Source organism: Lynx rufus, unplaced genomic scaffold (assembly GCF_022079265.1).
Source record: "Lynx rufus isolate CCGP_SWC_20201006 ecotype Redwood Valley unplaced genomic scaffold, mLynRuf1.p SCAF_15, whole genome shotgun sequence".
NCBI classification, from domain to species: Eukaryota; Metazoa; Chordata; class Mammalia; order Carnivora; family Felidae; genus Lynx; species Lynx rufus.
Window position 1 is genome coordinate 6063833 of NW_025814829.1, and position 13539 is coordinate 6077371.

General features: G+C 45.9%; 1 protein-coding gene across 1 annotated transcript in view; it reads right to left on the reverse strand.

Annotated features, from left to right (window-relative positions):
- MARK1 (microtubule affinity regulating kinase 1) overlaps window positions 1–13539 on the reverse strand; it is an 82412-nt gene continuing 68873 nt past the window's right edge. Inside the window, exons 15-19 of the mRNA XM_047077213.1 lie at window positions 13036–13136; window positions 11580–11744; window positions 10170–10421; window positions 3910–3954; window positions 1–375 (exon numbers count right to left, since the gene is read on the reverse strand). Coding sequence (XP_046933169.1) covers window positions 21–375; window positions 3910–3954; window positions 10170–10421; window positions 11580–11744; window positions 13036–13136 — 918 coding nt within the window. The 3' untranslated portion in view covers window positions 1–20. The remainder of the gene's footprint in view (window positions 376–3909; window positions 3955–10169; window positions 10422–11579; window positions 11745–13035; window positions 13137–13539) is intronic.

The window sequence follows — 13539 nt, forward strand, 5'->3', positions numbered from 1 at the left end:
TCCTGTAAATTTGAGTTTCTTTACAGCTTAAGCTCGTTTGCTATTTTAGATGCAATGTTCTTGAAGGCAATCGATGTCCCAGATATCCGCTTGAAGCGGACCCCGTTGAGGGACAGGCGTGGCAACTTGCAGACTTCCATCTCCCACTGCACGAGGCTGTCCTGCCTCGCGTCTCCGTGGACACAGAAAAGCAAAAACCTCTCTTTTTGTTCATAATCACAGTTATTCGCATCTAACACTTTCCGGATCTCTCTCATCATGTCATTGGGGTCCATGGAACTAGTGGTCTTCATACTCCACGTGAACCGCAGAGAACGTGGCTTAGAATCTTTACCCTCTTCCTTGTCTCTTTCTTTCGGTTCCCCTGACGTGCTTCTAGAAGAAGAGGGCAAAGGGAGAGAACGGAAACAGAAATTCCATTCAGCAAAGAAGTCAAAGCACACATAAAGTCTAAGTGGTCAGGATTCAGTGCCTAACGAAACCACCCAAGTTACAGACTACCTTCAGGTAGATACGAACGTTTGTGTCATCCTGACGTCGTAAAACCAGACCCCGGGACGCCATCTGCTTTGACTTTGTTTGTGGGAAACAACTTTACAGCTGAAAGTGAAGAACTTGATACTCTGTCAGTTCCTTCCATATTTCTCTAAGTTGCAAAAGCAGATTCTCCATTTTCTGCACATTTACACAGATAGAAACCACTAACATTCTGCTTATAAATACATTTTAAAAATGTAAATATCCTTTTTTTCTACCTTTTTTTGGGTAGGAAAAAGACTGGGGACAAAGATGCTAGTAATGGCCACAGAGGGGTTATTTATACCTAACAACACTGATAGAGAATGTTGTATTGCAATGCGGTAAAGACGTCAGGTCCCACACGACACGTAGAAGTGTAGATGTCAGGCTCTCTGAGGGTTTCAACATTTTGCTAAAGACATCCTTAAAGAGTAGTCTACAAGGCTCCACATGACCCACGCTCCACCTCCCCCCCCCCCCCCCCCCCGCCATCTTGTATTATCTTCTTCCCTGCTCACTCTTATCAAGACACACTGGCCTCCACACTAGTCCCTGGACACACAGGGTCTGTTCTTGCCTTAAGGCTTGTGTACAGGCTGCTCCCTCTGCCAGGAATGCTTTTCCCTCAATGGCTGCATGGCTTCCTTACTGCTTTCAAATCTCTGCTCACTTTCTCCATGCAGTCTACCTTGACCACCTCAGCTCCTACCATGGCATGGCCAACCCCCAACTTTGTTCTATTTCCACCTCTGTAGCACTTACCACATTCTAATATACTATTTAATTCATTTATTACCTTCATGACTTACTGTCTGACTCTACCACTAGATTGAAATTCCAGGACAGCAAGGAGTCCTGCCTGTTTTGTTCACCGATACCGCTCGGGCCTCTGGGACTGTGCCAGGCCCATGGTAGCTGATTGACACATATTTGTTAAATCAATCAACCTTAGTGAATTGTCCTTACTGTAGGCCTCCCATAAATAATACAGAACCAGAGAACCAATTTCAAATAATCGTAGAAAGCTAGACTATTTATGATTCAGAAGACCTATAGTTAAATTTGTGGAGCCATTTTCTAAAGATAGATGTTGCGATTCTTACTTGCTAACCTGTCTCACTTATATGTGATTTCAAGAAGAAAGGATATACTTTGAGAGGGACTTATAACCTACTACATACATATTTTGTATGTATACATACTTTATATCAACATTATCCTCTAATATATATTCATGTGCACATCTGTATATGTGAATTCTTATGTGTACATTTGCATATGTGCTTTCCTCCTCATTCCTGGTACCTGAGCCCACCGCTCTGCAAACTATACAAGCTTGAGAAAATAAGGAGAGGAGTAAGTAGAGAAAATGAATTTCTAAAGGCTGTTAGGTAAATACGGACAGTATTTATTTCAGCGTCTTCTCTACCATGTTCTTTGTGCTCACTGAGTCTAAGCCACTGCATCGTAAGCCTCCCTGGGCGTGCGGATCTCGTGAGGACCGTATGCACGAGTCCGGTTATGGAATCAGCATGCTAGGGCTGGAAGGGACCCAAGAGAACACATGATTGAACACTCATTTTAAAAACAGAACTGATGGCTAGGAAACGTACATTACTTTTCTAAGGTCACAGAGCTAATGAGCTAAAATGCACAGACCAGCAACCAAATTTTCCTTCCGTTCCACCAGGGAAACCTGGTGACCTTGGGACGACAGGTATACACAAGATGTTTCTCTACGTGTATCTCACAGGCATCGCCACTAGTGACATTAACTGTAGAAAGATCCAGAAAATGCTAATTCTAATTAGAATTGCTAACATTTATTGGGCACTTACTAGGTGCCAGGAACTGTGCCAAGCGCCTAACACGCATTATTTACTCATTTAGCTTCTCTAACAACCCTAGAAGGCAGCTGGGATGAGGAAGTGGGGGCAGGAGAGTTAGGGTGACCTCCTAAAGTCACATGGCTAGGTAAGGGGGAAGACACAGCTCAGGCCCACGGGGTCTGGCCCAGAGCCTGCGCTGTTCACAGTCGCGCCCGGCCACAGCTCTGCAGTGACAGGACCTCATGCTGTTCCTTCCATGTAAAATGGCCGCTATGAGAATTAAATGGCCAGCTAGGACCCTGTAGATAGTAGGGATTCAAGAAGTTTGTTGAAAAGCAAAAAACAACCCCACCGCCCAAACCCAACAACCAAAGGGACATGTAGTCACATCGCGAGGACGAAATGCATGCAGACCATCAGCGGCCACCTGTGACTCTCCCTACACTATCAGGTGTCTCCGGGCAGGGGAATTTAGTGGAAAGGCAGGAAGAGACACGAGAGGCTCAAAAGTGATGACTGAGGGAGGGACGAGCTGAAAACAAATGTCCTTCATGTCTCTTTCACAGGCGGAAGAAAAGTCCAGGATATCTGTCCTGCCTCCCTCTGGCTGCCTACTGGGGTGACTCGGGCACCTAACTCAATAAAGAAACATTCCCACTATTGTGACTAAGCAGATAGAGCACAGGTGGCAAAAAAAGATTGCGTAGGAATGCCTGATAAAGTTTTTCCAAAGCTCGTTGTGTTTTATATTTCTATTAATTTTAAGAAGTAGAAGTTAAGTTGGGGCTTGTGCTCAGCTGGGCCAAAAATAGCTCCTGAATGAAGCTGGGGCATCTGTCATACTGAGGAACTGCCTGTCGAGGTTTTGCGATGCGTATGGGATCCTTTAATGCTGGGATACACTCAGAATGACTTCACGCCTTCTTTTCTTCAACTTCCCGTTTGAAAACATGGACACAGGTACAAACACGTCACTAAGGTGCTCCCCAAACCAGCAGCATCGGTACCTCCCGCCCAATTCCCCCCACCCCCCGGAATTCGGATGGGGCTCACGTTTGAAACCCGGTGTCAGCAGGATCACACAGCCAGCACTGGACGTCAAAAGCCACCAGGGAGGCTGGGTGACAGTCCTAAAATGTGGCCTACCACTGAATGCTCAACCTAACATGTCCTTCTCACGCTAAACCTTCCTACACATCTGGTTACCCCAGTGTTCTGTATTATCTGACTGATTTTAGTTACATCTTTTTGGTGAGAAAAAAGATCGATCCGTATCCCTCTAAGAATTCTCTCCTGCTAGGGTGTATTTTGTAGGACAGGAAGGCTACTTCTCTATAAGGCATACCAGTCAAAGTAATGTTTAGAGAACACACACTCGAATTAACTTAAACCTCATTAAACGCCAGGCGACATCAGGAAGACCCGTCCCGATAGAACAATTGAAAGCACACATACTATCTGGCTATTGGCTCTATTCAGCTTTATGAGGTGCCGTGGGTATTTCGAGGGCGCGGCTTCACACACGGGGGCCTAGCAGCGAAGTATAATAGTGGCTCCTCACCTTGAGGTGTCTGTTCTGCCACTGGCTTCGCCTTCACTTGGATCCCTCAAAACAAAGTGAAGGTGGAGATTTAATGATAAGAGTGAAAAATAGATCAAGAAAACCTGCATCTAACATGATTTTAAAGTTAACTCGTTAAGCAAACTTCCGGCGCAACACTTCTCGGTTACTAGGCAGTCGGACACCGCTTTGCACGCTTTCACGGCACCAGCTTAACGGTCATCTTATTGAGCGTCTACTGGGTATTCTCAGAGAGGAGATGCCAGCTTGACAGTTTAGGACTGCTTTTGTTTTCGTTTTCTTTAAGCAGGATCCTCCAATTCCCAGTCACAATTTTAAAGTCAGAATTTATCGTTTGGTTGCGTTCCGTTCAATCTACAGTTAAAACCATTTAATAATTTTCAACAGCAAGATCCAACCTCGTATTGGTTATTAAACGTAATTCTAGTAGTCGCTCAATTTAGAAAATACATAAATTAGCCTTGTAGTTAAAGCTCAACATACAGAAGTGTTTCTAAAAACAAGTACTGATTTTTGCATAAGCAATTAACTTAACTTCAGATGTGACACTCATGATTCATGCACATGATGAAATGTTACAGCAAACCAACAGCCTATCCAAGCAGGTGAGTCTAAAACATGAAATCAGTCTTAAACAGAAACATTGATCTTACCTGGACATCCACCTGTGAAATAAAACCAGGAAAACTCCACTAATTGTCCTTTTGTTGAACATCATGAATGGTTTTTAAGTCTACCAAAATTTTAACTACTCTGTCATTGTCAAATGCAATTAAGAATCGACACAGGAGCATCGAGCTACACACCAGTTTAAATGTGTGGAGCTGACTTGGGATAGCGAAATACCACCACATGGCTGGGAAAAAAAATAACCAACTCAAACCCTTAAGTTCATGTTTTCTTAATGTTTTAGCCATTCTGGAAACATTTATACTATTTATGTAAAGTGAATGCAATAGGAATAAAATCAGGGCCACTTTCCTCATTCCGTAAATTACCAAATCATATCCATACACTAAGCTCTAAAACTCGAACTGGAGGTTAAAAATACGAATGCCTTACGCATCGCCTCTCTTGACAAACATACTGTGTAAAAACCATCTCGCTCTCTGAATCAAAAAGGACAAAGAAGACGTATTTTTGCATTCGGATTGTGGTTTCTTAAATTTCCAAGTTTAATAACTGGAGTTTTCAACAGGAAGTGTAATGCTTCAATGACATCTATGTAAAATTTATCTTTATTACAGCACACGCACATAAATAAAACACTGACATGTACATTTTCAGTCACATGTTGGTGTGCTGGTATAGACTGGAGGGCAGCCCAGCAGCTGGGAAAGACCGTGATGCCACTGCTTTCATACAAAGGAATACACGTCTCATGGGGCTTCTGTTCTCTTTGTATTTTGCCTTGTAAGTCATTGTTAGCAAACACCTATTCCACTGCTGCTGAACTGTAAGCATTAGGGATGACACCCTCCTCTCACACTACTTCCCCTGCTGCAATTGTTGAAACTGTCACCGACGGGTCACGTCGTTCCCGCACCCTGCTCCTGCCTCCTGGATGCCAACAGAAACCCTGACTTCAAGCATGTCTGCTACCTGGTGAAGGTTTCAAATCATCCAGTCGCCACGGAGGGAGGCGGCTGGGGGTACAGAAAGCCAGCTGGCTCTAACACCATGTGCAGCGTGGCAGGGCTCTCCAACATTTAAGACTTAAAAAAAGAAGCCAAATATCTTACACATAGCAAGACATACTCAACTGAACGAATTTGGTTATTCCCTATTAAGAGAGAGCTATGGTTAAAAACTCTTAAGGTTTGATCTAATCTCCAGTTTACACAGCAGCTCTATAGAACCTGTGCAAAACAAATGGTTCTAAATGCTATTTAAAAGGCTTTTGAAATAGTGCGTCTACATCCTCCCTTGACTGAGGACTCTAGTGGAAAATCACCTTCCTAACTGGCAAGTTCTTTCCTAAGACCAGAAAGCCACTCTCTCACGTGGTCGTTTCAGCCTACAGCCTCCTCACCGGCCGGGAAGAACTTACTAACTGGCTTCTTCTTTGTCATCACGGTTTTCAAGTACATGAATGATAAACTCTGAACTAGTCTCTATCCTTCCCTTCTTAAAGTTTAGCGACCCAGATCCCTTTCCTATTTCCCCTGCAACATCCTGTCTTTCCATCTTTTTAAGCAGTTGGTGGCACCCGACGTAGTTGGTCCCGAAGTACGTGAGGTGTCGTGGGGCCAGGTTGGGCCCGGATCAGCCCTGCCCCTGAGCGTTCCCAGTTGTGCTGCTGGCCACGTGGGCTGCCCGCGTGTGGGTTCCATTTCTTCCGGCCTTAGGCACAGCGGAGTGAGGAGGGCAAAGGGAACAGAGAGAAGGGCGGGGCTTGAACCCAGGATGGACTTAGGAAGACGCGAGAGGGAAGGACTGACAATGTGGGAGCTGAGGTGAGAGTGACAAATAATAAGGCTGGAACAGCTCCGGAACATCAAGAAACTCTCCAGTTTACCTCCGAGGCTCCAACCCTCCCCAAAGTGCAACATGCTGCACGTACAGAAGACCCACTGCCCTTGCAGCCTGCCCGCGGCTGCAGAAGCCGGCAGGTTCACTCCTGGTCCCGAGACCGATGCTTTGCGGTCTCCTGCATCAGATCGTGGGCGGTGTCTGCACGGCCCGCTCTCAAGCTACACAGTGGGACGTGAGGGAATCCTGTACGCATGGCAGCGAACGCAAACACGTCCGCAAAGCCAAAGCTGTCCACGTGGTGACGGGTCACCTCGTGGGAGAAGTGCAAATTTTTCCTCTTCTCTAACCAGACCCAGGATCAATTAAAACATGTCAAAAATCAAAAGACGTTAAAATCTGCTACCAAACTGCTGACAAAGGTCAGCAGACAAACAACCTCCTTCCTGCCCTCTCCCCCGCCCTGGCAGCCTCCCAGGTCCCTCTGCTATGTGACGTGTTCAGAAGCTGAGAAGAACATTGTGGAACTTTAGAAATGTTCATGCTGGCTCCCCTCGGAGGCTACCTCTGAACGCCCTTAGCCCTCAGCCTTATTCTGTATTTTGGGACCCACTTCCTGCCCGGCACTTACCAGGATTCATGACAACCTTATTTGCTCACTTTAAAAATCTGTCTTCCACACTATTTGACCAAATAAGGAAATGTTTATCGAATGTCATCTTCTGTGTCAGTAGGCACTCGATACTCAGCAGAAGATTTAGCGGAAAACAAAGCAAACAAGCACATCCAGGTTCTCAAGGGGCTCATCTCAGAGCTGGAAGAGAGAGACGGTGAACGCCACGCCGAGCGGGGTGTTCGGGCAGGTAGTGTGGAGCACTGTGGAGGAAGACAGAGCTGGGAGAGGGCGTGTCGGGAGGAGGAGGCTGTGATTGTAAAGAGGGGACTGAGGAAGGTCTCACCGAGGAAGGGACACTGCAGCAAAGACCCAAAGGTGGTGCGGAAGAAGCCGGCCGCGGCGTGGGGGACGAGGACTCGGGGCAGAAGGAACAGCGGGTACGAGATCCCGTCCGGGCCTGGCGTGCGCGAGGACATTCAGGTGCCCCGTGTGGCCGGTGTGGGACCAGCGAGGGGAAGGGGCAGAAGAGGGGTCAGAGCAGAAATGCACGGCCAGACCGCGTAGGGCCTCGGAGGCCACTGCGGGCTTCAAATTGTATTCTGAGCAGGGTAAAAGCAAGGGGACAGACGATGCTGAACACAGAAGAGGGGGCCAAGGGCGGGAGCGAAGAGACCTATTCGCAGGGGGGAAGACGAGCGGTGGGTTCGGTGACCGAGAAGCTACGTCCAGGAGATGCTGGGACGGCAGAGAGCCACGGCCACAGGCCAGCAGGCCCGGCGTGTGCTCTCAGAAATAAGTCAAGGCTTGTGGTCCGAGAACCAGAGGGACGGTGCTGTAGGTACCCAATGTGGTGAAGAATGAGGGAGGATGCTTCTGGGAAGAGGAGAGAGAGCTGCATTTTGGACATGCTCAGTCTGGGAGACCATCACAACGTCGGCGTGCAGAGGCTGGGTAGACACTGGATATGTGAGTCTGTAGTTCAGAGGAGAGAGCTGGGCTAAAGGCAGAAGTGTGGGAGTTGTTAACGTGGGACGGAATGCAGGGTCACGGGCCTGAATGCGATCACCGCAACAGTGAGGCCAGCCAGAGAAGAGAACGTGTCCGAAGCCTGAACGCTGGGGCGATCTGACAGAGGTCAGGGGGAAAGGCAAGGGGACCTGAAAAGAACCAGCAAACAGCCCGAGAAGGAATAGCTGTTTGAGAGGGAGGAGGAAACCTAAAAGCAAGCGGGGAAACGTTTCAAGTGCGTGCAAGGCGGCGAACTGTGCGAGCTGCTCCTGGAGTGGGGGCCGCGTCGGTCTCGCTCACGGCCGTACCAACAGCACCCGGTACGGTGCCCAGCAGGGGAAGGGCCTCACATCTCTTAAACTGATGGTTCTGTGGCAACCCTTCATCCAACCACCCAACAGACCGTCTCCAGGCCACTTTCTTGCCACTTCCGTCCTGACCTCCTGTCAAGGGCCCTTTTACTATGTTCTCTCTAGAATCAAAATTTTCATTGCAAAGTAAAGGGAAATATTTTACACAAGGCTTCATGTACAATTAGTGATCAGGCTTTGCAACTCAAAACCATTTTCCTTCACTTTGCAATGAATCCTGGCTCAATCAGGAGAAAGTACTGGCTTTTAAAAAGGACTTTAAATAGTGAGGCACATTCCAACGGCAGAAACCACTGCTGATCTAACTAGGACCCTGCAGGTGGACAGCCAGCATTATAGTCTGTCATGCAGAGTCTGCGCTTGTGGGTCTGTCTCTCTCAAGGTGTCAGGCTGCATGGTCAGTGCCCAAATGGTACATCATTGTTGATACGGTTAGAAATTGATGTTGTGTTTGAGTATTTAAAGTTTTAAATTCAGGGACGCCTGGGTGGCTCAGTCAGATGATCGTCCGACTTCGACTCAGGTCACGATCTCACGGTTCGTGAGTTCAAGCCCTGCATCAGGCTCTGTAGTGACAGCTCGGAGCCTGGAGCCTGCCTCGGATTCTGTGTCTCCCTCTCTCTCTGCCCCTCCCCTGCTCATGCTCTGTGTCTCTCTCTCTCTCAAAAATGAATAACATAAAAAAAAAATTAAGTTTTAAATTCAGCTGTGATCTTGGGCACACTGGTCCATGAAAAGACAGGAGACTAAAGCTGTTCTTCTCTTTTCTACTCGCACTCTTTGAAATCCTAAAACACTAATAACCTGGACAATTAAGTATTTAATTAATATCTTTTAAAGCAAGCATAATAACTCCTCCCGTTTTAAAGCAAGCGTTAACAACTCTCCCTGCTCAAATGTCTATATGGTACAGAGCTTTACCCTTCCCCCTCGTCACTGCCTGTGCAGTCCCCGGGCCACCCCAGGCCGCTGCTGTATTGCTTGCCATCACAGCTAGCTGCTTACAGGCCTGCCCCTTTCAGGACTGCGCACAGACGCGGTCTTGTTCACCTTTGCGTCTTGCTCCTAGCACAGGGCTTTGTACATTCAGGATTCTAGCAGGCTTTTAGGAGGACCTAATAATAGATCAAATGGACAGCCACCGCGCTGTGTTCAGCAACCTCCACAATCAATATGTGCTGTGCGATCATGCTTGCGCTTTAGGAGAGAGCACGATTCCGCTATCTGATCAGAAGTTTGCTATGCTTTGTTCGTTGTGTGTCTGCTGTATTCTCATGTTAGGCTTTGGGATGTAAAATTATTTGAGTCATCTATGTGACTCCAGGACACAGGCTTTTCACAGGGAAGGAAAAAAAGTGAACTAGATATTATTACTGAGTGATTTAGAAGTATTCCCAAGACATATTATTTGAAGGATAAATGGAAACTCTGATTTCCTCTTTTTAAATCCAGGGTTTTGAGTTGGGGATAATCTTTTTGTTAAAATACACACATTTTTTTTTTAATGTCAAATTTTTGCTCTTTCCAATCTGTTTTATACAATTTAAAAATTCTTATCTTGCCCATTTTTTTCTCTGTCTCTTAGGGGAAAAATACTTTACATCTGCTTTGATTTTCTTCTTCAAACTTCTGTAAAAGAGGGGCTCTGGTGAAATACCATGAAACCACTCTGGAAAATCACCGCAAAGATTAAAGAAAACAAAACAAAACAAAAACAAGTCTCCTTTCTAATTCCTAGAGGAAGCCAAACACCACAGCACCTCGGTACTGACCTGCGCACGAATTTGGATGTTATTTTGCTTATTATACCCGTTGATGTTCCCCTCCTGGCGTGCGCGAAGGCGCCCGTCTCGTGGGAAGGGGAAGCGGGTGGCCCGTTGTGTGCCGCGCTGCGTCGCTCCCGGAGCTGTTCGCCGTGGAAAGTACTGCGGCTGGAGCTCCCCCGGGGGAAGCGGGTTCGGTCTGGGGTGCTGGCACTAATACTGTGAGCAGATGGGGAAGCAGCAGGCGCTCGCTGGGTCGCCCTGAGGGGACAAATGAAGATCTATTATTCACAATAATGGCAGAGAGAGCTCTCATGCTAGAAACTACCCGAACCTTGCCATGGCTACTTCCGTTAGGCCCCATTTTCTCTGCTCATGTTAGACATCCACGCGTTAGCTGCATTTAGGGTATCACTGCACGGAGAGGGATAACATTTCAGTTTGCAACTAAACGCCTTTTATAAAAATACAGTTATTAAGGATTGAGAAGCTATTGAAACAAGGATACAAATACCCTTCAGTATCAGGAATGGCAGACTGGGGCTGCTGCATGTATATTTTTTTTACTATTCTCTTAATTTCAACCGTTCAGCAACGTGGAACAAGGATTTTACCATTTATCAGAAAGCATCTGAATGGAGTCATTTCCTATTTACAAGCTAGGCCTCAGGGACAGCACGATGCTACAGGACATCACCAATACGAATAACGAACCGAACTAAAGATGTTCCTGAATTGGAGAAATCCTAGCATAGACAAATACTAGAAAAACAGGCATATCATTTTGTACCTAAGAGGGCTCTTTGAGATCATCTGTTTCCCTGACAGAGAAACAAAAAGTCTGGTTTTACTTCAAAAAGGTACTGGGCAGCAGCCAGGGTTAGCCAGAAGTCTCCATTCTCAGTCTCAAGTATTTTTGTTGTTAGATCATAAAAAATTCAATTTACCTGAATGACAAATCAGGCAGCAATACTTCAGGGATGGATTTAAAACAAGATCCTTACAGAAAATTCCTCTAGCAAATGATTTAAGTCATAAGCAACATTTTTGAAAACAGGTAGGAATGTGGTATGTTTATGTTACGATTCAACTTTTCCCTTTGCTACAGATACCGAATCTTCTCAGAAAGTTCTTAATGCGATGGTGCCTATCATGTATTTTTGTTTTAATATTTACTTATTTATTTTTGAGACACACACACACACACACACACACACACACACACACACACACACAGAGAGAGAGGGAGAGAGAATCCCAAGCAGGCTCCACGCTGTCAGTGCAGAGCCCGACGTAGGGCTCGAACTCACGAACCATGAGATTATGATGACCAAAATCCAGAGTCGGATGCTTAACCGACTGAGCCACCCAGGCGCCCCTGGTGCTATGTTTTGAAATGAGGTGCACCCAGCGCGTTACCCGGGCCGGTAAGCTTCAGAGCCGTCTTTGATGGTTGGCAGTGTAACTTTAACAGGGTGGCCGGAAGTGGACATAGACTTCTGGTGGCGTGGTCGAGCCGAGGGGACAGCAGAAGCCACAGCCGAGCCTGCAGAAGATATGCTACTTGCGGACATCTCCGTAAGGCTTTCGACAGAAAACAGTGGAGAAGACCATGGAAATGTAAAAAACAAGAGAAACTGCAGTTTACTAAAATTTAAGAAACAGACCTTTAAAAATCTAAATCGACTGTACCTTTCATGACTGAGACACTTAAAAGAATTTACATTAGTGGCGTCATTCGTGAATAACAAAACCGTATTCTTGCCAAAAAGGTACAGAATGAATTTACCACCACCTTCCACTGAAAAGATCTCACACACGCTTGCTCTACAAATGCGAATCTGAGAAGGCATGAAGTTCCTTTTATGATCGGAGACCTTTTCCACTTCCCAACACTCAAGAGTTTGATGTAACATGCTGCTGTGGTTTATTGTCCCTCATCCAATAGGAATTCGTAATTACAGCAAAAGTACAGTCTCCAGAAACATCATCAAAATGTTTTCAGCTCATATTATTAATCAATAGGCTAACTGTCGTAGGTCAAAGGAGCTACAGATTAGGACTTGGTATAGGAAAAGTAATACGTCAGAAATCAATCCTCAACTCCTTTTCTAGCCTGAAGGATCTTCTATCTGAGGATAATACATTTACTTTGCACGCCTTATAATAACACTTTACATGTCCGTTAATGGAGAGGAAACCAGTGGTAAGCATGCCCTGTCCAGTCCACTGAAATGACGAGGAATGGGGCTAAGAACGGAATTTTATTTGAACAGGCTCCCTGCACTTTGGTACTATATTGGCGAATAGTCCTCACAACTCACGATGAAAAGAAGCTAAATTTCTTAAATAATAAAAATAATATGATTTATCATTCTTGAAAATAAAACATGTTGAGAATTCTACGGTTCTCAATCATCAGTTAAGATGGCCACATTTCTTTAGAGGAAGAAAAAGCAGACCTTCATTATTTGGATACAGCAATGGCCTGATGGGAGGGGGAAGGGTAAGAAACAAAGGTTAAAAAAAAATGAAGTCAAAGATAAAAAGGAAGCGGCACGTAGATAAGAGAACAAGACTGAAATTAAGATCACATTACGATGATTAGTATGATGTGCTTTGTTACAGGGGAACACTTACTACCAGATTTTATCTAGCAAAGCTCGGGTAAGAGCATCTATCTCCTCTTTCCCCAAAGTAGGTTCCCATCCTTCCATTCTGGTACAGGAGGGGAGACGCCTTCGTTAGAGTGCTTGGTTGCAACCATTCTCTCTAGTGCTCCCTTTTCCTCTTGACCCGTTCGGCTCCTCTTTGGGCAAGAGCAGTCCTGCACGAGGATGACAAAGACAGCACCATGTGGCGCTGTGACAGGTACCTGCTGTCTTTTCCGTTCTGCAATGCCACGTATCGATCTGCACTCCTTTCACACACATACGTGTTCCTTCTTGCCATGCTACCTCCAGGATAGACATTGCTCTTTAAGAAGGGAAAAAAAAAAAAGCCATCTTAAAATTGTAGCTGTAGCTGTGGAAAGTCAAAGAAATGAATTTAAGGTGCAAAGGACTTTGAAAAAAAAAAATCCATGGCAGCATTTTCATTTATCAGAACCTTACATTAATAAGCTCGATCTCACCCACTCCTCCCTCCCTCCCCCCACACCCCCCTCACCCCCTCTCTCTCAGATTGTAGGAGTGAAAGGCAAAGCCTAACAAGCTCGTATGATTTTAGCTCGTCCTCTACAGCAGCAGTGAGCAGGTGTTTGGAAGCAACAAGGAAGTTGGATTTTTATTCTTCCCTTTAAGCTGGTGGTCCGGAGAAGGGTGGGGGCAGGGGTACAGGCAGCGCTATGGAACCAGGGGCAAGAGACGACTCCACGAGA